Raw genomic sequence first — 25,884 nt, 5'->3', positions numbered from 1 at the left:
AGAGTTAAAGGAGAATAGAGATTGAGAGGAGTTTGGCACAAAGATGGCAGAGAGAAGCAGCTGACAGATCTGGATTGGCTCAGTCAAGGAGTATTCTCCATAACCAGGAGACTAAGGTCTAGAGACTAGAGGTGCTAGAGAGGTGAGAGAAGCAGAAAACAGCACCAAGGAGACATGAAAGACCACTTCTGGACCTTAGAAGTCTACTCAGTTGAAAGACAGGGAAGCCATCTAACATCTCTGATCTCCTGGCTCTGACCTACCTTGGACCTGCAAGCCCAGCACTGAGTTTCTTGGAGATGGTGACTTGAGCTGACAGCTTCTGCTTCCAGCCAGAGAGGCTACCTGGAAGAGGAATCCATGGAAGAACTACCTTGAAAGGTGGACCACATGAGAAGTAGAAGAGGTTGTAAAGCCTCAGTGGGTTTAGGCCTCTCTTGGAGTGCCCTCCCAGGGCTAAAAGGCCCTTCCTGTCTGACCCCTTTGGTCCTCAGATCATCCTTTTCCTCAGATCATACTCAGGGCCTCAGACCCCTGCCTGTCTCTCTCCCCCCTACCCCTGTCTTCCCTCAGCTAAAAATCTTCTGAACACAAAACAAGTATGCAACTGAGATAAAAAGCAAATAAGGTTTAAGTATTGTCCAAGACCTCTCTCATCCTCCCCTCCAATGTAATAGTATTTTTTCTTCCCTCACCTCTTTATGTGATATAATTTACCCCATTTTACCTGTCTCTTCCCTTTTCTATCAGTATAATCAATCCTCTTTTTTACAGCTTGATTTTTTTGCAAATCACCCAAAACAGCTGATATTGAGTCATATTTTCCCATAGTTGTCCCTTTGTGGAGGAAACGTGAAGAAAGTGAATGAAACAGAGGATGCTTTTCAGGACTCAGCCTCTATTGGCCTTTTCTCTGAGAGCAGATGGCCCTTTCCATCACAAGTCCTTTGGGATGATTTGGGGCCATTGGGTTTCCTCAAACTTCTCTGTCATTGCCCTGGTCCACCCCAGGATAGTATGTAGAATACTTCTGTGGGTTCTGCTCCCTTCACTCTGCATCAGGCTGGGTCAGTCTTTGCAGGTTTCCCTGAATTCCTTCTGCTCATCCTTCCTCACAGCATCATCATCTCCAGGATAGTCCCATTCCACGACTTATCCCTGCAGGCCCCAATGGGGGCAGATGCCTTCCCTGTCCAGCCTTTTATCCCCCCCACATTGAGCTTCAATAGAGCACTTTGTCCATAAATATGTCCTTTTCCTTTGGGTTTTCTGTCTCCTGGGATACAGACCCCAGAATGGCATCATCACTGCCTAGAAGGCTATGAAGGGTCTTAGAGCCCTTTGAGTATTGCTCCAGCTCTGTCTCCTCAAAGGCAGAATACCTTCAGGACTCCCCAACAGGGTCTTTGTGGCTCACCAAAAAGGCCTCTTTTCTTCCCATCAGACAGCAGGGGAGTCCTGGATCCTCTGGGAGGTCAGGGCTGGGGATAGGAGGAAAAGCCAGCTGGGATAGCCAGACTCCAGCCTGTATTCAGCTTCAGAGATACAGAGGAGAGCTGGGGGAGAGACAGAGCCAGGAAAGGGGGAGGAGCAGCTCTAGGGTACATGGGGGATTCAGGGAGGACGAGCCCCTGGGGTGGGACAGTGTGGTGACCCCAGGGATAGAGACAGAGGAGATCCGCACTCAAGGTCTGTCTATCTGTGTGTGCGTGTTTATATGGACAGAAACAGAGGCCAGAAGGAAACTGAATGAAACTGCCTGAAGGGTTTCCATTATAATGAATCATGAAGATATTAAAGATGTTTTCAAAAGCCGACTAATGAGTGAAGGGTTCATGGACCAGACTATGGATGTCTTCCCAATATTTCACAGGATTGAGTTCTGAATCTTTGGATTGGACAAGACTTAAACATGAAGCCTCCATTTTATCTGCAGCCTGAAAGCTGACAGACAAGTTCTAAAGGCCTTTTGTCATGTCAAAGAGCTACCCTTACCATCTGAATCCCTTTGGTGCCAGAAGTCTGCGAAGACAAAGGTTTGATCAAAGTCAGGAAGGACGTGGAGGGAGCCTCTTTCCTGTGTGCCCAGTGGCACCCTTGTGTTGCTATCCATTCCTTTATCTTGTGTTAAATTTCAATTAATATCAATGACTCCAAGTATTCTAATTATAAGGCTTATTAGTCATCATCTGAAGTAGGAGAAATCAAAGAACAAAGTTGGCCATAGAAATTGTACTTTCAGAGAAATGACGCTGCCGGCGGCAGGTGGGCTGTCCAAAGCTCCTCTTGGACCTGCAAGGCTCCCCCTTAACGTGGGAAAGTGAGAGCAGGCTCCGGTCTCTAGTCCAGAAGGAGTTGCGCCTTGTCCTTCCTGGGCACTGGCGCCCCCCACCCCCACCCCGTTGCTGCCTGTTTCGTTACCTTTGTCATCGGACTTGAAGTCTTACCTAAAAGCCTCTGCTGCTTCCTTGGTTCCAGGGATCCCCAAAAGCCCCCCGATGCTAGAAAGGTAGAATGAACTCCTCAGGGACGTGCTGGCAGACACCCCTGCAGACTTCTGGGTCTCCCCTCTGTAATTTCTGTGTGTCTCCTTCCCTCATCCTCAAACTCCTTCCACATTGCTTTCCAGGCTTTGGCTTCCCTCCTGGGTGACGGAATTCATGCAGGAGTTTTTGGAGAGGCTGAACTTCTTCACTGGGCGGCTGTGGGGTTCGCAGGAGGAATCAAGACCCCGACACGAGGCTGTGCATGAAGCAGGGAAGAGCCTGGACCCAGCCTGTTCCCTGAGAGGCTCTCCTGAGGCTGTGAACCCATTTATCCTGCTCTTTCTGTCACCCTCATCCCTGGAAGAGGCTGCAGAGGCCAGAGAGTCCCCTCAAAAATCAGGGGGAACAGGGGGTCCTCAGGGGGATGGACGAGGCCAAGACTGACCCATGAAGAAGCCGGATCAAAAGGGTTCTGAGCGGTCCCGATCCAGAAGCTCTTCTTCCTCCCCTCAAGAGAACCCTGGAGTCCCCTGCTCCCCCCAACCTCCTCTCTTGGCCTCTAAAAACCTGTCAGGGCCCATTACCAGGCCTCAGAGCCAAGGGGGGCCTCTGCAGACTTTGGCCTCCTTTCCTGGCCATCCCATGGAGGCAGACATTGCTCAGAGACGCCTTGGCCCAGTCTGCTTCTCTCCTGCACCTCCCTGTGTCTGCATACCTTCATGGACCCATTATTCCGGCTTCCTCTTCCTCCCAGATGCCCCCTTTCCTCTCCCAGGGAGCCGACAAGGCCCCAGACCCCCTCCTGCTCTGCTGCAGTCCCTGAGGAAGGGGAGGGCATCCCCATCCTGAGGCCCCCCCAAACCCAGGAAGTTGGTGCCTGCCAGAGCTCAGGGCCTAGAGTCAGGGAGGCCTGAGATCACCCCCTGAGAGACCCTGCACAAGTCACTTTACTCTGCCTGCCTCAGTTTCCTCCCCTGACAAATGAGCTGCAGAAGGACATGGCAAAGCCGCCCAGCCTCTGCCCAGAAAGCCCCAAAGGGGGGGATCAGACAGGCCTGAACAGCCTGAGCCCAGCAGCCCAGCAGACAGACACAGACACCCCCAGACTGTCCTCTGTCCATCAGGGCTCTGAGCCTGGCTCAGCGGCTGCTGCTGCTTTCTGTGGCCTCCTCCAGGGCACGAGGGGTTCCTGGGCCTCCCCCAGGCCTCTGGAGGGTCTCCTGGGCCCCTGGGCTGGGGCGGTGCTGAAGGAGACCCTCCTCAGCTGGCCCAGAGGCCCAGGAGACCCCGAGGGAGCAGCCTTGTTCCCCCCCACACCCCAGACCCTCTCTGGACCAGCTTCTCCACAGCCCTCGCTCAGGCTCTTTTTGTCTGGATATCACATGGGGGAAACTGAGGCAAAGGCTGGGAAGGAACTTGGCCAGGCTCCCCCAGATGGGCCGTGTCTGAGGCCAGGTTTGAGGTCAGATCTTGGGGGTTCCAAGCCCAGGAAGGCAGCCCCAGAGTCACCTGATGCCTCCTCTGGGGAGAGGGTGGGCCTCTCCTTGGGGGAACTCCCAGGGTCCCTCCAAAGCAGAAGAAGCAGGAAATTCAGAGATCCCTGGAGGAGGGGAAGCTGTGGGAGGGGCCTGGAGGGTCAGCGGCTGCCCTGTGCCTCAGTTTCCTTTTTTGTCAGAAGGGGGATCCTGGCACCCCCCTCAGGTCCTGGGGGAGGATGGATCCATTCCCTAATCAGTCAATCAGTAGACACTTATTAGGCACCTGCTGTGTGCCAGGATCTAGCCTGAGGCAGCCTCCAGTGGAACTAAGCAGCAGCAGGGCAGGGCTGGAGGGGAAATAGGGGGAGGGGAGAAGGCTGCAGCCGCCCAGCTGGGGAACATTTCCTATATGACCCCTCCCCCACCAGGAGGCTTAACCCAGGGACCAAGGCAGGAGGACTCCATTTCCCAGAATGCCTGTGTCATGACACCATTCAGGTCTTGACCCTCTCCATGGAGGACTCCATTTCCCAGAATGCCTGTGTCAGGACACCATTCAGGTCTTGACCCTCTCCATGGAGGACTCCATTTCCCAGAATGCCTGTGTCAGGACACCATTCAGGTCTTGACCCTCTCCATGGAGGACTCCATTTCCCAGAATGCCGTTTCCTGACTTCTTTCTAGTCTTGGCTCCTCCCCACTGGGGCAGCTTCAAGGGATGCTGGGAATCTCCTGTGGCCTGTCTCAGCTTCTCTAAGGCTCACAGCTGTGCTTCTTGGCCGTTTGCTGGGTGAGAGGAGGAGGGGAGGGAGTTGATGCGCAGGCACGGCCCTGGCTCCCTGCTCTTGCAGTTGAGTCTTACTGCAGACTAACTTTTGGGGAGCGGGAAGACCCGGGTGGACCAGTTCCTCCTTCCTGAGCTGGGAATTGTGGGGGCTGCGTGCGCATGTGCACCAAGAGAGGCGGAGCCGGAGCCCCAGTGTAAGTGCTTGTGGTGGGGGAGGGGCTGCCTCAGTGTGTCTCGGTGTCTGTCCCTCACCGTAAAGGACTTCAGAAGAGATAAACAGGGAAGTGCCTGGTCAGGCCGGGGCGGCTCAGTCTGCACCAGGAACCCCGGCGGGGCTTTACCCTCCCCCCACTCCAGAGCTGGGAGGCAGCTGGGGGAGGGGTACAGTCACAGGAGGGGGGCTGGGCGAGGCTCTTCATGTTCACACCGGAACACACCGGGGAAGAAGCAGACCTGCGGAGCCTGTCAGGGGGCAGCGGGGATGCCCGCGCCCCCATGCCATGGGAGGACCCCCGATCTCGGGCCCCGAGGAAATGCCAGCCCGCTCTCCCCGCCCCCACCTGATGCTCCCCCCATTCCCCAGTAACCCCCCTTGCAGTCCCCCCCAATCCGGCCAGTGCAGTTTCTGAATAGAAGGAAGCCAACGATGACGTCAGAGTGGGCGGGGCTTCATTCCTGGCCAGTCCCAGGCCCTTCCCAGCCCGAGGCACCCCCTTCACCCCCGAAGCCAGGGAAGGCCTGGGAGCCCCCCTGAGCCCTCCCCCTCTCTCCCCCCCCCCAGGCGCCCACCGAGGACGTCTCCCCCCTCGGGGCTGCCATCCCCGGAAGCACCCCAGGGTGGCCCCGCAGAGAGCCTGCAGCCAGAGAGAATGGCGCCCGGGACCCCCTCCCAGGTGAGTGCAGCCCCTCCCCGGGCCAGGCTGGAATCCAGCAGAGCTCAGAGCTGGGTCTGTGCCAGGCCTCCAGGGGCGCCCTCACTGCTTGTCCTCAGGGAGCTCCGGGGTCTGCCCTGGCTGCCCCCCATCCACCCACCATATTCTGGACTCTCCCTGCCTGGATGAGCCCTCAGGATCCAGGCAGACGGGCCCAGGCGCTGCCATTCCTTCATCCACCCCCGTGTGACGCCTTCCCACGGGGTCGCCCAGCCCCAGGAGGAAGAGCCTGGCAGGGCTGGCACGGAGCTGGGCACAGGGGCGCCAGGGGAGGGGGCTGGGCTGGGGGGGATCGGGTGAGGCGGGGCCTGGCAGGAAGGGGCCATCCAAGGGCTCTTCTGGTTCCTGAAGGCCAGTCAGGGACAGGGCGGCCCCCTGAGCTGGGTGAGCCCCGGCTGTGCCCGCCTGGGGGGTTCCTGCAGTTCCTCCGTGATTGTTCCCTCCGTGGAGAACATTGTGTGGGTCAGAGATGGCTCTGGGCCATTTTTCTGAGCTCAGGATCCTAAATTTCAGTGTGGTCAGTGGAAGCTGCAGGTGGCACCCAGACCCCCCCCCCCCAAGCCTGGGTCCCCAGAGCCGGAGCAGGTGTTTGCGGGTGTCTGATGGGTCCTTCGCAGGCTGCGGGGTGCAGAGGAGGGCAGTAGGCAGCGGGCAGAGGGCTTTGGTCAGGGTCGGAGCCTTTCATGGAGTCCAAGACGAGGTCAGAGAAGAGAATGGATGGAGTCCTGCAGAGGAGCCTCTCCGGGCCGCAGTGCTTTGGGGAGCTTCTCGTGGGCAGAAACCTCCAAAGGCTCCCCCGGTACCTGGACCTGCTGAGGCTGTGTGACCTCCTCAGGCCGCCCGTAGCCTGGCGGGCTCTGTGCTCGGCTTTCCTGGACAACAACACAGACCTGAAGCTGCTATTCTTCCCTCAAGGTCTTCAGTATCCTTCATTGCTCCAAATCTATATTCTCCCCGTAGTTCCACGATCCTTGTTCTCTCCCACCTTCCCTTCCCCCTCCTGGATTGACAGGCGATTCCACAGGGTTCTCCCTACATTATCACTCACAGTCTAGTTTCGTGTTATTCACTTTTGTAACAGAGTCACCTTGGAGACCCCAAACTGCCAATCCTGTAACCGTAGAAACAACCGAGGAATCGTTGGTTTTCTTCTGGGTTTCTCCTCCCCCAGTTCTTGTTCTGCTATACTATTCGGACACACCAAACTCCATCCCTTCCCATACGGTGGCCGAGACTCCACTGCTATGCTTGATGTCTCCTACCCAGTGGAATAGCCACGTCTAACTCTGAACACGGGCACTGCAGCTACGTGATCACCTGGTTCCTGATCGCTAATGTAAAGGCACTGAAAGGACTTTCCTCTCACTGTGTACGAGATCAGTTGTAGGACGTCAGATAAAGAGGGCGGGTCCATGGAGGCCTTGTACAGACTTTCGCCCAGACCTGGAAGAATCCTCAGGCGCAGAGGCTGGGGGGACAGTAGTGAAGGCTGGGAAGATGCATGGCCAGGAACAAGGAAGTCCCCGGTCACTGCATTCAGAGTAGGGAAGGGAATAAGGGGAGAAGGAAGCTGCCGGGGGAGTAGCCTTGCAGGTGGCTACCCAGGTGGAATACCAATCCCTGGGCTGCTTTAGGTGCCTGGGAGGAGTCCAAGCTGATTAGGGCTCACTCTGGTGTCAGTTGCATTGCAGATAGGAGAGTCTGGCAGAGTCTGGAGGTCCCGGCCTTGGGCGCCACTGGAGGACAGCCGAGATCTTGAGATGTCAGAGGCGGGGCAGGTGGGGCTGCCAGGAACCAGCCAGAGTAGACAAGTTCTGAACAAGCAGCTGTCTGCCTTCCTTGGGATGGAGGTCTCTGCATTTTCCTCTTGGAGCCAAGATTTCTCTGCTTGCTTTTGTTGCTGAAATCTTTCTGCCTTCTGGTTCTAGCTGTATCTGAATGAAGATCTTTTGCTGTTTCTGGTGGCTGCCCTTTGCACTGGGCTTTATCTTTCCTGTCTGAACTCTTTGAATGTTCTTCAGATATATCAGGAGCAATTCTCCATCCCAGACCTGGCTCTAGGGGCTGCTCTCTGTCCCTGCTACTGTTGTGGGTGAGGAAATGCTGGTTCTGGTCCAAAGGATTATAGCTCAGACTCATTTCTCTCAAGAAAAGGTGTCTATTGAAGGAAGTTACACTTAGTATAGTCATGGGATTGGAAAAAGTCATTGCAGGGTTGGTAGAATAGACTCTGGATAACTGTAGAGAACAGTGGAATGGCCCCTGTAGTGTTTCAGGTTTCTAGATTGTATTCAGGTTCTGGGGAATTGTGTCTTTGCATGCTTAGAAACTCTCTGCCTTTCCTTAGACTATTCTTCTGGATATTGTGACAAGGAAATCACTTTAAAAGACTGATATATATTAATTTAAGGTCGCCAAGGAATTCAGCTATGTAATTCCTAAATGAAAACTCAAGTCAGCCGTCAGTCTTTTATAGAGTTTAATTACAAACAGGAGGAAGAAAGGAATTAGAGAGAGAGAGAGAGAGAGAGAGAGAGAGAGAGAGAGAGAGAGAGAGAGAAAGGGGAGAGAAGGGAATAGGGCTTAAATACCCCCTCTGTTTAGGCTGGGCCAAAAGGCCCAAGCCCTTAGATAGCTGGGGCAAAGAAAGGAGATCAGTCCCTATTACTCACGTGACCAAAATGGAGAAACAGTCTCAGGGGCCTCCACCTCCAGCTTCCTTCAGAGCAAGCTTCTCAGAGCACCTCTCCAACCACTCAGAGCCAAAACTCTCCAACCCCCCACCCCAGTCCTCAGACCCCTCTATCTTTAAGGAAACCATCCAAGTTCCCTCCTCTCAGTTCTCACATCTACCAATCACTGTCCATCATTTTCCCTGTGCCAATGGTGGCTCTAGCTTAACCCAGGACCGCCCAGAGGTCTGTGGCTTTGCACATGTCTGTTGAAAGTCATATTCTCAAATAATTAAATCTTGATCTTTTGCTACAGCCCTTCCTAAATCCTGTTACCCTGAGTAGGGTAGAGATTGGAATAATTAAATTTTGATCTATGCTGCAGCCCTTCCTAAATCCTGTTACCCTGAGTAGGGTGGAGATTGGAAGTTCCAAGACCTGGTTCTGTCATTCCAAGTATCTCTATTGTATCAATTCTAAAATCAATCATGACTCAAAGAAATTCCTATTCTGTGCTTAAGCATAGGTCAAAGCCCTTTCCATTGTTCAGCAAAAGGTTTCTGTCCTAAAGTAATCTTAAGAAGGGAGGAGGAGGAACCTCCCATGCCAATGGGGTTCACATTCCAATAGAGTTCCCACTCTCAATAGGAAATTTTTCAAGTATGAAATTTCCCAATGGTGAAATTTCCAACATTTATAAGTCTAAGAAATTTTAAGGTTTACAATATCCCAGGGGCATTCCATGCTGAAAAATAGGGAGTGGGTCAGGGAGGGGTGAAATGGAAGAGTTTCCAACATCAAGTATACCCTGTGTTTTCCCTGGAGCACATAGGAAAGTAGAAGAGGCCTGCCAAGAGGCATGTGATTGTCCGATCTGGCCACTTCCTCAGTCAGCCTCTTCATTTCTTGACCCTTGACCCCAGGTTTCCCTATTTACAGGGCTCTACTTAGATCCTTTGCTTTGAATGAACTGTTTTTAAAAATTAATGTTGAATTGTGATATTTTTGTGGAATGAATTTCCCTTTAACCTGGCTAAGTTTAAAGCTCCAGATTTGCTCTCCCCTTCATACCAGGTTATGAAACTAAGAGGAAACCTCCTTTCTTATGTTAAGCTCAAATGATTAAAGGCAGGACAGTGTGAAAAGTGAATCACACTTTCTTTGTTTATCAATTAGCAACTTCTAAATTAATCAATCAAAAACGTAAGGGCCCCTACTTAACACTAAGTAAGAGTGTTGCAAGTCGCTTGCTAAAGTGGGTGATAACTCCAGAAGCCACTGCCCTGCCCCTGGCCAGTGCTAGGCAAATTGAAAGAACGCAATTGGTTCCTATAAAGTGGAGGAAGGGATATTACCAGATCAATTCTGACACTTGGGATGAGGAGGAATTTCAGATCACCTCTTTCTCCTCCCCAGAATCTCCCACCTCACTCAGAGAGCACTTCCCAGCTCCCTGGTTCTATAGGGAAAATCATTTCAGAGTAAGACGCTTCTCCAGGTTTGACTCTCACAACATCATTCTTCCTTCAGACACAAAATGCCTTTGTCAGTATTCCACTGGGCTCTGAATGACTGATCTCCAGTGCTGGCTCTGACACTCCTCAAGGTTAGGAGTTTGGATAAATCCTTTGTATTTCCTCCAGTCATTTGATGAGGGTTTTACTAGATGAATTCTGAAGGTTCAGCTCTGTGTCTCATGAATTTTGCTGGCTTAGGGGTCCATAACACTCAAGGATGTGGCTGTGGACTTCACCCAGGAGGAGTGGGGCCTCTTGGACCATTCTCAGAAAGACTTGTGCCTGGAGGTCATGCTGGAGAACATACAGAATCTACTGTCTGTGGGTAAGGACCATTTCCTCTGTTAACCCTGAATCAGCCATTAAGGGAATGTCTTTATTCCATGCCAGATGTACAGCATATTGAGTCTTTGTCAATGATTAAAAAAGTAAAAGTGCTTACCTCTGCCCTGGCTTCTTCTCCTGCCCGCTTTTTATAAAAATAGTCAAAATTAATAAGAATCTGAATAATATCCTCACTGAAAAATGGTGAAAAGTTATGAATAAGTAGTTTCAGATTAAGAAATCACAGCTCTCACTACACATATGAAAAAATGTTCTAAATTCCTCTTGATTAGGGAAGTAAATTAGAAGAACTCTGAGGTACCACCTCAGCCCTACCTGATTGGTCAGTATGACTATAAAGGAAAATGATGGAGGTGATGCAGCCGAATTGGCAAACTTAATGCATTCCTGTTGGATTTGTGAACTGATCCATCCATGCTGGAAGGCAATTTGGAATGACTACTAAAGAGCTATAAAAGAATGAACCTATTTTGATCCAGTAATACCACTACTAGATCTCTACCCCAAAGAGACCAGAAAACAGGGGAAGGACCTACTTGTAGGAAAATATTTGTAACTGGAGTTTTGGTGGTAGCAAAGAATTGGCAATTGTGACAAGGAAATCACTTTAAAAGACTGATATATATTAATTTAAGGTCGCCAAGGAATTTGGCTATGTAATTCCTAAATGAAACTCAAGTCAGCAGTCAACCTTTTATGGAGTTTTTAATTACAAACAGGAGGAAGAAAGGTATTAGAGAGAGGGAGAGAGAGAGAGAAGGGAATAGGGCTTAAATACCCCCTCTGTTTAGGCTGGACCAAAAGGCCCAAGCCCTTAGATAGCTGAGGCAAAGAAAAGAGATCAGTCCCTATCACTCATGTGACCAAAATGGAGAAACAGTCTCAGGGGCCTCCACCTCCAGCTTCCTTCAGAGCAAGCTTCTCAGAGCACCTCTCCAACCAACCAACCAACAACCTCTAGTCCTCAGACCCTGCTATCTTTAAGGAAACCATTCAAGTTCCCTCCCCTCAGTTCTCACATCTACCAATCACTGTCCATGTCTTCCCTGTGCCAATGGTGGCTCTAGCTTAACCCAGGACCGCCCAGAGGTCTGTGGCTTTGCACATGTCTGTTGAAGGTCATATTCTCAAATAATTAAATCTTGATCCTTTGCTGCAGCCCTTCCTAAATCCTGTTACCCTGAGTAGGGTGGAGATTGGAAGTTCCAAGACCTGGTTCTGTCATTCCAAGTATCTCTATTGTATCAATTCTAAAATCAATCATGACTCAAAGAACTTCCTGTTCTATGCTTAAGCATAGGTCAAAGCCCTTTCCATTGTTCAGCAAAAGGTTTCTGTCCTAAAGTAATCTTAAGTAGGGAGGAGAAGGGTCCTTCTCCCATGCCAAGGGGGTTCACATTCCAATAGACTATCAGTAGGAAATTTTTCAAGTATGAAATTTCCCAATGGTGAAATTTCCAACATTTATAAGTCTAAGAAATTTTAAGGTTTACACAATTGAAGGGATGTCTGTCAGTTGACGAAAGGGTAAACAAATTTTGGTATGTGATAGTGATGGAATACTATTGTGCTGTAAGGAATGGTGACCAGGATGATTTCAGAGAGAGCTGGAAAGACTAACATAAACTGATGCAGCGTGAAATAAGCAGAACCAGGAGAACATTGTGCACCGTAACAGTAATATTGTGGAATGATTAACTGTGATAGACTTGGGTATTCTCAGTAATATAATGATCCAGTACAATTTTTTAGTTGTTGATTTTGTTTTTCTGTTTTGAGGTTATGGTTTTATATGCTTATTCACTTACAAAACTAATCAATATAACCATCCACATAATTGACCATATCAATAAACACACTAACAGAAATCACATGATTATCTGAATAGATGCAGGAAAATTCACAAAATACAACCAGCAATTCCTGTTCAAAACACTAGAAAATATAGGAATAGAAGGGTCCTCTGTCAGAATAACAAACAGTATTTATTTAAAATTATCATCAAGTATTATCTGTAATGGGCATAAGTTAGGAGCCTTCCCAGGAAGACAAGGAGTGCAGCAAGGATGCCCATTGTCACCACTATTGTTTAATTCTGTACTAGAAACTCTAGCTGTAGCAATTAGAGATGAGAAAGAAATTGAAGGGATAAAAGTAGGCAACGAGGAAACTAAACTATCACTCTTAGCAGTTGATAGGATGGTATACCTAGAGAAACCGAGAAAATCAACTAAAATTAGTGGAAATAATTTTAGTAAAGTTGCAGGATACAAAACAAACCTACCTAAATCATCAGCATTTCTATTTATTTCCAATAAAACTCAGCAGCAAGGGTTAGAAAGAGAAACTCCATTTAAAATCACTCTTGGTAATATAAATTATTTGGGAATCTATCTGCCAAGACAAACTCGGGAATTATTTGAACACGACTACAGAACACTTATCACACAAATAAAACTAGATCTAAACAATTGGAAAAACATTAATTGTTCATGGGAAGGATGAGCTAATAAAATAAAAATTACAGTCCTAACTAAACCTAAAATAATTTACTTATTCAGTACCATACTGCCAAAAAACTTTTTTTTTTAATAGAATAAGAAAACATTATAACAAAGTTCATTTGGAAGAACAAAAGATCCAGAATATCAAGGGAACTAATGAAAAAAAAATGTTAAGGATGGAGGCCTCGCAGTACCAGTTCTCAAACTATACCATAAAGCAGTGATTATCCAAACAATATGGTACTGTGTAAGAGATAGAAGGATGGATCAGTGGAATTAGACATGGGATAAATGACCTTAGCAAGATAGTGTTTGATAAACCCGAAGATCCCAGCTTTTGGAATATGATCTCACCTCATACCTAATAGAGTGGCTAATATGACAGTAAAGGAGAATGATAAATGTTGGAGGGGTTGTGGCAAAATTGGGACACTAATGTGTTGCTGGTGAAGTTGTGAATTGATTTAGCCATTCTGGAAGGCAATTTGGAAATCTGCCCAAAGGACTTAAAGGAATGCTTTGGTCCAGCAATACCACTACTAGGTTTGTACCCTAAAGAGGAAAATATTTGTACAAAAATATTCATAGCTGTGCTCTTTGTGGTGGTAAAAAATTGGAAAATGAGGGGGTATTCATCTATTGGGGAATGGATGAACAAATTGTGTTATATGATTGTGATGAAATGAATACTACTATGCTGTAAGGAATGATGAACTGGAGGATTTCTGTGTGAACTAGAAGAACCTCGATGATACAGAATCAAATGAGCAGAACCAAGAGAATATTTTATGCAGAAAGTGAAACATTGTGGAATAATACAATGTATTGGAGCTTGCTAATACAAGACAATCCCAAGCGATTTATGAGAAATAATGCTTTCCACATCAAGAGAAACTGTGGGAGTAGAAACACAGAAGAAAAACAAATAACTCATCTTTTGTTTATATGGATATATGATTTGTGAATTTGGGTTTCAAAAGATTGCTCTATTATAAAAATTAATAATATGAAAATAGTTATGAGTGATAACAGTTGTATAACCCAGTGGAAATACTTATGGGAGCTTGGAGGGGGAGAGAAGAGAAAGAAAAATAAATATGTAAGCTTGGAAAAAAATTTAAAAATTTTTTTAATTTAAAAGATACATTAGAAAAAAAATATATATGTAGGGAGTAGCTGTGTGGTTCGGTGGATTGAGAGTCAGGCCTAGAGACAGGAGGTCCTAGGTTAAAATCTGGCCTCAGAAACTTTCTAGCTGTTTGACCCTGGGCAAGTTTTTTAGCCCCCATTGCCTACCCCTTACCACTATTCTGCCTTGGAACCTCTACACAGTATTAACTCTGAGACAGAAGGTAAGGGATTCTAAAATAAATAAACAAAAAAACCAATACAGAAATAAAATTCAAAAAGAAGTACAAAACTGTAGCTTACAGCCTCTAATTTTGCCTATTCTAGCAAGTCATCCTTATTCCTCCTTTTTCCTTAAATTGCAGGCCATATGATAGGAATGGAAAGAAAGGGAGTAGGCATTTCTAAACAACTATTCTATGTCCATTGCTGGGTAAAAAAGTTAATAATTATCATTAATTTCACAACATCTTTGTGAGTTTGATACTCTTATTGTCCTCAATTCATAGGTGAGGCAACTGAGGCAAAGAGAGGTTAAATAACTTGCCCAGGAGCACCCACTTACCATCTCTCTGAGACTGTAGTAAATTTGTTTTTCTGACTCCCAAGGTCTGATCTTTTACCCCTTTACTACCAGCTACCTTTTATTTCTAGATAATGGAGGTTGTGAAATGTGCCTATTCTAATATTGCAAGATGTAAATAAAGGTGGAATTTTCTGATTGGAAATGGTTTCCATGATTTCTGCCTTCCTATAAATGCTCCAACAGTGAATATAATAGAAACCATTCTATAGTCCTTATTTGCATGCTCCCTTTCCATTAAGAATTTTTAAAAATTTTCTCTCCTTAACCCTTCTTTCTTATGCCCAGGGCTTCCAATGCTTAGAGAAAAATTTATCTCCTGTTTTCAGCAAGGAGAAGCACCATGGCTGTTAGACAAAAAAGACCCAAGGAGCTCTTGTTCAGGTGAGTGAAATGAGAGTAGGTGTATGAGGGCTATTATTCCAAAAGACTTATTTTTTCCAGTGAAGGGAGTGCTAGACTTGGGGGCTGGCAGACCACCACTGAAGCATGCTGTTCATTTCCCAAGAGATGGATGATGGTCTCAGTATAGAGTATGAGACATAATATATGGTAGCTCAAAATACCATGAATATATAGTGTGTCTGCACTAAATGGCATAATATCCTGGCATGTGTAGAGAAAAGAAGAAAACATATTCCACTTGAAAATTACTGTATGAGAGTTTAAAAAAGTGAGGTTGTTTTTCAGCTTAGCATATAGAATGACCATGTGATAGTGCATCCAAAATATTTAGAACAGAATATCTGGAAGGTTACCTGAGATTCACAAAATTATAAGAATAATTGAAGTGTGACTTTTTAGGAAAGATAGAAAGGGCAGTGGAGAAACACTGTCCAATACTGTGGACAAAATGTGTTCTGGCACAGGGTTTGATTTGTATTCTATCTGCAAGGAAGTTGGTCAGGTCATTCCTCCATTCTTTATTCATGACATGAGTTGCAAAGTATGATGAGAATCTTGGGCCTGCCTGTGTCCCAGGTCCATTGTGAGAGTTCATTGTTAGTGTATGTGCAAATCTTTCTAAAATCATCCACCTTGTAGATATGACGAAATGGTGTATCCAAAGACTGATTCCTCTTTAAATTTGAAAACTTCTTTTAGCCTGGGTAAATAGAATAAAAATCAGTTTATTTTCTGCCATCAGAGGAAAGAACTTCTATTTCTTTGTGTTCTCCTTCCTTCTGTGTTCATATCATTATTTGTTTTCTTCAGAGGCTGAGACTACTTTTGAAGTGACGGAGATGACTACAATGCCAAGCTTTTTTGTGAAAAGATATGACCCCCAAAGATGCATGAATGAGGGTCCCTCTGGCTTCGTTTTGAGAGAAATCATTGACTCTAATATCAAGGTAAATAAAAATCCAAAGAGTCACAATGTATTTGATGAAAAGACAGAGAAATTCAGCCAATATTCAGTCCTATATCAGTATATGAAATTGGCCTTAGGTAATTGTCAGGATCACGAATATGTCAAGTGCTCTCCTGAAGAAGTAGGACTTATTCAGTGGCATGAGAAACCTCTGGATGTGCCCATGTATCAATGTGACCTAGGTGGAATGGCCTTTGACTGCAGTTCAGACCTCAGGAGACATCCAAAAAGGAAATGTGTAAAGATAGTTTCTATGAGTAATAAAGGTGGGAAACCTTCCAGTCAGAACTCTGAGCCTGCTGCACATGAAATAATACACTCTGGAGAGAAACCTTATGAATGTAAAGAGTGTGGGAAGGCTTTCACATGGAAAGTCTCTCTTGCTGCACATCAGAGAATCCACACTGGAGAGAAACCTTTTGAATGTAAACAGTGTGGAAAGGCTTTTATATGGAAGGTCTCTTTTACTGAACATCAGAGAATCCATACTGGAGAGAAACCTTATGAGTGTAAACACTGTGGAAAAGCTTTCACAAAGAGGGGCCATCTTGTCAGTCATCAGAGAATGCACACTGGAGAGAAACCTTATGAATGTAAACAGTGTGGAAAGGCTTTTACATGGAAGGTCTCCTTTACTGAACATCAGCGAATCCACAGTGGAGAGAAACCTTATGAATGTAAACACTGTGGAAAGGCTTTCACTCAGAGGAGCCATCTTGCTACACATCAGAGAATCCACACTGGAGAGAAACCTTATGAATGTAAACAGTGTGGAAAGGCTTTCACAGAGAGGGGCTCTCTTGCTAAACATCAGAGAATTCACACAGGAGAGAAACCTTATGAATGTAAGCACTGTGGAAAGGCTTTCACAAATAGTGGCTATCTTGCTGTACATCAAAGAATCCACACTGGAGAGAAACCTTATGAATGTAACCACTGTGGAAAGGCTTTCACAGAGAGGGGTTCTCTTGCTGTACATCAGAGAATCCACACTGGAGAGAAACCTTATGAGTGTAAACAATGTGGAAAGGCTTTCACAGATAGCGGCTCTCTTGCTAAACATCAGAGAAGTCACAGTGGAGATAAACCTTATGAATGTAAACATTGTGGAAAGGCATTTACGTGGAAGGTCTCTTTTACTGAACATCAGAGAAGCCACAGTGGAGAGAAACCTTATGAATGTAAACACTGTGGAAAGGCTTTCACAAAAAGTGGCCATCTTGCCAGTCATCAGAGAATCCACACTGGAGAGAAACCTTATCAGTGTAAACACTGTGGAAAGGCTTTCACAGATAGAGGCAATCATGCCATTCATCAGAGAATCCACACTGGAGAGAAACCTTATGAATGTAAACAATGTGGAAAGGCTTTCACACAGAGAGGCTCTCTTGCCATTCATCTGAGGAGCCACAGTGGAGAGAAACCTTATGAATGTAAACAATGTGGAAAGGCTTTCAGAGATAGTGGCTCTCTTGCTGCACATCAGAGAATCCACAGTGGAGAGAAACCTTATGAATGTACGCAGTGTGGAAAGGCTTTCACACAGAGAGGCCAGCTTACTGTACATCAGAGAAGCCACAGTGGAGAGAAACCTTATGAATGTAAACAGTGTGGAAAGGCTTTCACAAATAGAGGCAATCTTGCCAAACATCAGAGAATCCACAGTGGCGAGAAACCTTTTGAATGTAAACAGTGTGGGAAAGCTTTCACACGGAGGAGCTCTCTTGCACAACATCAGAGAATTCATGGTGGAGAGAAACCTTATGAATGTAAACAATGTGGAAAGGCTTTCAGATGGAGGGAGTCTCTTGCCAGACATCAGAGCATCCATATTGGATAGAAACTGTGGATATCATTAATTTGAATAGGCTTTCATATATAGCTCCATAGTTGTTTCATGTCAGAAAATCTTCACTGGAGAGAAGCCTTATGAATGAGACTAAACTTATACTTGCTAGTTTTAGATTATTTATCATAAGAAGATCCACACTAGATAGAAAGTTAAGGAATATTATAAATGTGGTAAGTCCTTCAGGCAATGATCATTTCTTATTACCAAGCAAGAATTCCTTTGGGATAAAAATCTTGTTACTGTCATGAATGAAGAAAGACATTGAAATGGAGAGTCCAGAGCTTGTTCAGTATGAAAAAAATGTCTTCTGAACAGATCAGTTCCAGATGGATTGCCTGGGGGAAGGCTTTCAGCCAGGATCCTATCTTTTACATCATATCAGAGGATTCCTGGTGCAGAAAATACTTAATCTGGGTGCTCAGGTTTTATGTGTTTTCCACAGGAGGAGGGTGATCACTTATTTAGGGAAATGCAAATTATAATAAGCCTGAGGGATCACCCCATATATTTTATTTTTTAATTTATTTTTATTAAACCCTTGCCTTCCATCTTGGAATCAATACTGTGTATTGGTTACAAGGCAGAAGAGTGGTAAGTGCTAGGCAGTGGGGGTTAAGTGACTTGCTCAGGGTTAACCAGCTTTGAAGTGTCTGATGCCAGATTTGAATCTAGGACCTCCCATCTCTCGGCCTGGCTCTCAATCCACTTAACTACCTGGCTTTCCCCCACCCCATATCTTTTAGATTTGCCATTATGACAGAAAAAGAAAGTGACAAAGTTGGAGGAGATGTGAGGAAACAGATACTCAATTGATTCAGCAAATCTGGAGAGAGCAATTTGAAACTATGTCCAAAGGGCAGTAAAAAACATAAACAGGGAAAGGACCTATAGGTACTGAAAAAAAAATCACTTAAAACTGCTCTTTTTGAGGTGACTTGATATAGAATGACACAAATTTCTCACTCCATGCACTTACATTTTGTCAATGAATCAATACTGTGTATTGGTTCCAAGGCAGAAGAATGGCAAAGGCTGGGCATTTGGGGTTAAAGTTCTTACCCAGGTTCACAAAACTAGGGAGTGTCTGAGGCCAGGTCTGAAGCCAGGACCTCTCATCTCTAGGCTTGGCAGCTGTATCCATTGAGTATCCATTGAACCATTTAGGTGCCCCTACTTCACTAATTCTACATTTCTATTAAATTTGCTTATTGCCTGCTCTCTCACATTTGGAAAAGGAGTGTAAAATTGAAAAATTTAATCTCTAATAATAAAATATTTTATGGAGGTTTATTAAAGATCATTAAAATCAAGGAATAAAGAGGGTAGAAAATAAAAACCACATGCCCATGGTTGATTAGCCATTTTAAAATTCCCATTCACCACCATCACCACTGGCTGCAAGCCCAAGAAGAAATGAGACTCTCTGTCCTCACATTATATCCTCTGTCTACAGGAAGTATATAATGACAGGAAGTCAGGGGGCTCTCAGGAAATGTAGTTCTTTTTTATGGTAACAGATTTTCAATTATACAGTAGATAATACTCTTAATTTTCAGGCTTTTAAATTTCTACTCCAAGCTTCCCATTTTTGCTAGGTAGTTCTTTTCTCCTATGTATCTGCCTTTCTTATCTCATATTGTCAATTGCTCAAGACATCATATAAATTAGTAGACACTTTTCCAGTATAACCATAGTAAAACAAAACAGGCTTATCAAAAAAGAGCAACTTTCCTAAGAAATCTTTTTAATCCCTGAGTTTATATACTATTGTCAATGTGGAATCTAGAAACCCCCAATCTTGAAGCCTTGTAAGATCTGATGAACCCGTAAGTTGGAGATCCCAATTCCCTGAGAAACCACCCTGAAGGGAATCTCAGGCTAGCAGTTTCAGACTGAATCATGGACCCTAAGAAGTTTGAGGGGGCTAAGCAAATGCTAAGTACTCTTTTTCTTAGGTAGTCTCCCATTGTATCAGAGACCCTTACACTTGGGTGGTGAAATAGTGGAGTATAATAATGCGGTACACTGAGGTGTGTGAATGATACCTCAGTTCCCTTTTACTGCCTTACTACATTGGACCAGCTGCAACTAAGTCTTTCAAGCAGTTGTAAAAAACAGGTTTATTGGTAAGTAAGAGATAGGGAGGGAGGATTTAGGATTGAGAATGCCCAGTCACTAATTCTCTCACTTCCCTTTATGTTTATTGCATGGTGAACCCTTCTTGATCTTGAGGCTCCCTAAAAATCCTTTTTGCTTCTGACTAATAATGCAAAAATTCCCCTCTCTTCTTCCTTATACTATAAATGTTCCCTTTATTGGTTTATCAGGATGTGACAGGTTTCAGGTTGAAAGGATGAACCCTGTATGTTGAAGTGCAACCCAGGTGGGCTGGGTCTAAGGTTGACCCTCAGCCCTCACACCAACAACTGCATCAGAAACATGATGTTCTTTTTGCAAGGTTTGAGAGTGTAGGATCTTCTTCAGGATGGTTTTTCTGGAGAGGAAAGGTACTCCCAAAGAAATCAAAAGGTTTCCCTTGTCTCACAGGCTGTGTAATAGTTAAAGGAATTTTAGGGATTAAAGAAGTACAGGGGATAAGGAAGGTTTTGTAACAGGGAATGGGGGAGTTGAAGGGATAGAGGGAATATGGATGCTGGTGAGGTAAAAGGAGAGAGCTACTCCCTTCTGAGAGGCTATTTTTGAAAAATGGGGTTCCTGAGAAATGGACTAATTATGATAGCCTGAGGGGGATGTCTTCTCTATTGATTGATGTTGAAGATACCTCAGAGTAGGTAAGAACAGATCCCCTCCCACCCCCACAAGGGACAACCCTTCCCCCAGACCAAGGTCTTCTGGCAGGAGTCCAATAAGACTATTTATGGTTGAATGGCTGTCCTTAGGTTCAGTTCCCTCTATGTGTCCCCCTGAAATGATAGTCCTCTTATCTGACTGCATTTTATTTAAGTAAAGGTGAATTTTAATAACAAGTTTGGATTGGGGAGGTATCAGGGAAGAGGGAATCGGGATTTTCCTAGACTGGGTTTGAGTCTCAGCTTTTGAGCTGAGGCCAGGCCTTGCAGGCTGGTGGAGGGTTTCTTATTCCTGCCTATTCTAATCTCTGCTAGCTTTTGTTAAGTTCAAAGTCATTAGCAGTAGACAGCTAAAGAGGAAGAAAAGGTTCTGACTTTCAGAGCTGGTTGGGCCTGTCTCTTTGGGCTGATGCCTTCTAAAGACCGGCCTTACAGTTCAAACCATTCCCCTTAAATACTTTCGTTTGATGAAATGATCCCTGGAATCCAGGTAGAGCACCCAGTTGGGAAAATCAGATATAGAGGTGCTTCTATCCCAAGACAGGGAGAGAGTGCTCCTTCCAGTCTGAGGGCCAGGAAAAAGAGAGTCCTAGGAGAGCAACTTTCACTCTCCAACTCCCCCCTCCCCCCCACCAACTGTCATCCCTGTTTTACATCAGTTTTACTCAAGCCTTCCAACTGCTGTTTGCTCCACCTCAGTGGCAGAAAGTCCAGAGCTTGATCCAGTTTTCCTCTCCACAGCTGGTAGAAACAGGATCAGCAGAGATAAGCTCCTTCCTCTCTCAGCTCCAAGACAGGAAGAGCCCACATAGTAGTTGCACCTTCAAAATTTCTCCTCCTACATTTCAGAATCTCCTGCAGTCATGCTAGCCTCTTAAAACCAACTTTTACTACACTTAGATTCATTTATATTTCTGTGATTTCTACCATAAAAGTAGGGACTATCTTAATCTCCATTGTAAATAGCCCCTTCCCTTGCACCCTAGCCTCTAGCTATGATTCCTTTCCCTGATTGTATCCTGTCTGTAATTGGAACACTCCCATTTCCTTGTAGCTATGGTAATGTCAATCATCTTTCACTGCCCCTGGATCCCTCAAGTGGTATATAGGTCCTCCAGATTCTTTTGTTCCTTGGAGTTGTCAATCTAGCAGGGTTGGTTCTCCCAGGGGTCAGTGACCAGAGCAACCGGGATCTTGGAACTATGTGTGGGTGTGTAGCAGGCAGCTCTGAGTGGAGGCCTTGAGGAAAGCACTGAATCCCTTTCCTTAATTAAAGAGTGGCTTTTCTGACTATAATAGTTCTGTGTTTTCTCAAGTTAATACTAGCTAAACAAACATGTATTTAACTTTGTATTAACAGTTGTGGAAAACATTACATAGCTTTACTCAGTTTGCATTTATACCTGTTTTTATTAGGTTAGCTAAGTTGACTGTCTTCAAAATTCTTTGTCCTGTGGCTATTTCAATTTACAACCTTAGCAGGAAAACATAAGGAATTAATTCTGTTAGGACCTGAGAAATCAAGCCCTCCATCCTGCTCCCTGCTTCGTTCTTCTGTAGAACGAAGCAGGGAGCAGGATGGAGGGTTTTAGCAGAGCACTGTGCTGATGCTCCAGCTTAAGGGATTTATTAGGAAAGTCATTACACATTGATACATGATGGATGTGGGTCATTGACAGACAACGGGAGGCAATACAGAGAACTATTTCAAAGGGATATTTTCAAGATACCAAGTCTGGATTCTACACAGGTTTGCTGAATTCTCATTACAGGCAAAACTCATCAATTCATGGCTATGTGACTAGGGATGAGGAGGATGGGGAGTGGGAATATCACTAAGAATAAATCCAGGGGACATGGTGAGGTGTCTGGAAGATAAAGAACATCTGTAAAAGTTTCTAATTTATGGGGATCCAGGTGTGAACTAATGCTGAAAATATTTTTAAGGGGCAAGGAGAAAGGAAAGGAATGGTTGGCAAACAGGGAGTAGAGAGGAGAGTTTGCAAAGTGCTGCATGTCACAACTTTAAAGACCGTATTCTAGAGTGTGGGGAAGATATGAGAAGACACAGTGGAGCTTGGAGCAACAACTTCCTGTGGTTGTCTTTTGTGTTAGCCAAGTGGGAGTTTGCCTGCCCTTTTCCTTTGGAGTCAAAGCTACCTGCCCTGCTGTCCTGGTATCCTGGTGTTGAGATCCTACCAACTCTGTCTTCTAATTTGTCATCTAATCGTTTTCCTGTGTCCTGAGCGTGCATCTGTACTGCTATAAAGAGAACTGTTGGCCAGATAGTAAAACTGACTGTGGGGAAGGCCTGAAGCCATTTTGGGTCCAGCTGGAAGAGAGTTGGACTCATCAAGGGTTCAAAGTTAATACTCTGATGAACTATAAATATCTAACCAAAAGATATTTTAGAGGATTATTAGTCAGGTAATTAGAATAGCTAGAATTTCTAGACAGAGAGTAGTGAACAGGCATCTGGAAGAGAAGATGGCTCTTTGCAGAGCCCTGAGGAAAGGAGGGAGGAGTATCTAGAATTCATAGTTTAGGGATTCCTAATTCCTGATCCTCCAGTAATGCTACAGTGAATAACAATAAACCTTGTCTATAATATTTTTAAACCTTGGTCTAAGAGTCAGATAGCATTTTGGGCCTGTAAGAGGCCTGCCAGTCCTATCCTGATATATCCTTTGCTGGAGGCCATCACACCCCCACTGGCTGATAAGGTCACAGTTTGGGAAATAATGAGGCCCCCACTGATCCTCCTCTGTGACTTCTCTCTCTCTTTAACTTCTCTCAATAATGAATGATTATTGTTCTCTCTCCAATATAAAAGAAATGATATAAGAGCAAAGACTTAGGGAATAAATATATATCTCACCTTGATCCCCCAGATTATTACCCTAAAAGATTACATTCAGAGAATTAAAACCTAAAGATCATACCCATTACCCTCCCTCCTTTCCCTCTCCATAGAGTTACATTCACTCCCGTTACAAGCCAGGCAAGCCAAGAACATCAATCACCTTCAAGCCCACATCTCACTCCACTGAATCTGTTTGTAGACAAACCAGGCAACATTGCTAGATGCTTTAAAGTAACACAAGAAAAATAGAACTTGTAAATTGAGGAAAACCCCATTTCTGGTCTGCTTTAAGTTACCCTTTAACCCTATACCTAGCTATGAAATGTTTTGTTACCCATCTCCTAAGTAATTGTGACTGATTGTGAAGGCTGATCAAAAGCAACAACGAGTGTCTCAGCAGGTCAAGAGGAACTAACCTCCAGATTACCCTATGTCATTTATATCCACCATTAATTTATCTGTTGTAGCAACATGGTAAATGATCACAGAATGTTGATTGGGTGATTTGTTAACGTGTGACATCCAATTAAATGCACAAGATCATGTATGCAGAAAATTGATTGTATGCCAGAAAAGTATGTACTCACTGAACCTATATAATAAACGAAACCTCCTGCCATGGCAGAACGCTTTGTGATGCCTATGCATGTAGGATTGAGCATGTAGCATCTCTCATCCATTATTCGACCTAACCGCTACACCAAACAGAGTGGCCCTACCCTCGGAGAGACTGCTGGCTCGGTTCTCAAAGATCCTTGATATATCACTTATACAAATTTACCATTGATATTATTCACATTTATTTCAAAGGTATTAAAAAATGAACTATCATAACTATAGGAAGGAAAAAGAAGGAAATGAGTTTGCAAAGAGAGAGTTTCCTGCATGCCACAGAACTTTATAGACTCTATTCTAGAGTCTGAGGAAGAGATAAGAATGGGCAGGCACAGTGAGATAGTTGGGGGCCGTTGGTTCCTGTCCTTTGGGGGGAATTGGAGAGGTAACTTCCAGTGGCTTGGTCTGAGCCAAGTGGGAGTTTGCCTACCTGTTCCCTGGGGAGCCAGAGGTTCCTGCTATTATGTGATACTGGTATCCTGGTATCTGGTGTGAGATCCTATCAAATCTGCCTCCACATTTATCATCTACTTGTGTTCCTGTGTCCTGTTTCCTGACACCTGATAAGTGAAAGGCCAGCAACCTAGTAAAGCCTGTCCTGAAGCCATCTCGGGCTTCAGCCTAAGAGGGTGAACTCACCAAGAGTTCAAAGCTATCCTATTGACAAACTATAAACTTGTCCAACATTACTTTGGAGGACCAGTTAGGTCAGATAGCTATAGATAGAGAGTGTAGAGAAAGGCAGCCAGAAGATTTTGAAGAAGGTTTCTCAGGAGGCCTGGAGAAAGGTGGGAGGAGTATCCAGAATTTAAAGAATAGGAATTCCTCTGTTCCTGGTCCTCCTATCCTCTTTCATTTGAATGATAATAAAGCTTATCTTTAATGTTTTTAACTTTGATTTACTAGTCAGGTAGCATTCTGGGCCTCTAAGCTGCCTGTCAGGTCTACCCACTCAGTGTATCCAAACTTGATACATCACTTAGACAAATCTTTCCATCCATATTATCCACCTGTTTCATAATCAATGTACTCATGTTACAAACTTATGGTTATATTTCTCATGATTAATTACTTAAACACTGTAACAAAGTGTAATAACTCTGAGCTTACGGCATGCTGATCATTCCCTAAGCCTACAGTCCAAAGGTTAATTGGACCTCTGGGCAGGGCACTGAGTCCTAAATTATTTTAGCCTCCTCCTCTTTGATCTTGTGATTGTTAACCCAGCCAATGTTAAATTCTCTGCCATGTCTAATGTTCATTAACTACCTCCCATTACCCATTCCTTGATTCTCCAATAAAAGACTGGTAACACATGTTGGAGCCCATGTTGTTAAACTCTTTGTTTCTGAGTCTTTCTTCCTTTGTTATGTTCCCTCTTAAAACCCCTCTACCCATTTTCCCTCAGTCTCTAGCTTCCCTTCTCCGGTGTCCACACACAAAGATAATATTTGTGGCTGCTGGACAGCTACACTTGTGAGGTCCTATTGCTGTTAAGGATGTTTGATATTGTACTAGAGGGGGATCAGGAACCAAAGCTTGACAGGTCTCTGAGAGGGAGGAAACAGATAAATAGTAGCACTACTTCCTCTCCCAGACAGAGCTGCCCCAGAGAAGGTGAAGTTGGATCTCTGTCCAGAGCTGAAGGGTAAGAGAAAATCCCCTTCAATCTTTGGTTTCTGTTTTCTTCTCTGGATGATTATTATCTTTGATCTCCTCAATACATTTGATGAATGAGATGTTTAGTTCTTCTGTGATTTATAAGATCTATTTATTGTCTGGAAACAGGGTTGGTAGGTTAGGGAAGAGGGAAAACAGGAAGTGCCTATTTCTGATTTCACCCTAAATTCCCTTCAGGGGTTGAGGGCTCAGATCTGAAGACCTGGATCCCTGAGGACTGTTGTGGAGTCAGGCTGGTGTAATTTCCTGATATAGAGATA

The 25,884-nt window shown here is 45.0% G+C and overlaps 1 protein-coding gene across 3 annotated transcripts; it reads left to right on the top strand.

Moving 5' to 3' along the window:
- Nucleotides 1-4,660: 4,660 nt before the first annotated feature.
- LOC100618455 (zinc finger protein 260-like) lies at nucleotides 4,661-25,260 on the top strand. 3 transcript variants are annotated; one of them, XM_056825579.1, is made up of 5 exons: nucleotides 4,661-4,945; nucleotides 5,533-5,644; nucleotides 10,071-10,197; nucleotides 14,721-14,816; nucleotides 15,648-25,260. In XM_056825579.1, exons 1-5 carry the CDS (start codon nucleotides 4,911-4,913, stop codon nucleotides 17,642-17,644), a joined length of 2,367 nt encoding a protein of 788 aa, XP_056681557.1. In that variant the 5' UTR covers nucleotides 4,661-4,910; the 3' UTR covers nucleotides 17,645-25,260. The 3 variants fall into 3 exon arrangements, with proteins under 3 accessions (XP_056681557.1, XP_056681559.1, XP_056681558.1); XM_056825580.1 differs by lacking the exon at nucleotides 4,661-4,945 and adding an exon at nucleotides 9,886-9,961 and having other exon boundaries at nucleotides 5,538-5,644; XM_056825581.1 differs by lacking the exons at nucleotides 14,721-14,816; nucleotides 15,648-25,260 and having other exon boundaries at nucleotides 10,071-10,310.
- Nucleotides 25,261-25,884: the final 624 nt, after the last annotated feature.

Source organism: Monodelphis domestica, chromosome 4 (genome assembly GCF_027887165.1).
Source record: "Monodelphis domestica isolate mMonDom1 chromosome 4, mMonDom1.pri, whole genome shotgun sequence".
Classification (NCBI taxonomy): Eukaryota; Metazoa; Chordata; class Mammalia; order Didelphimorphia; family Didelphidae; genus Monodelphis; species Monodelphis domestica.
The sequence above is the reverse complement of the archived record's forward strand: the minus strand, read 5'-3'. Positions and strand labels throughout refer to the sequence as shown.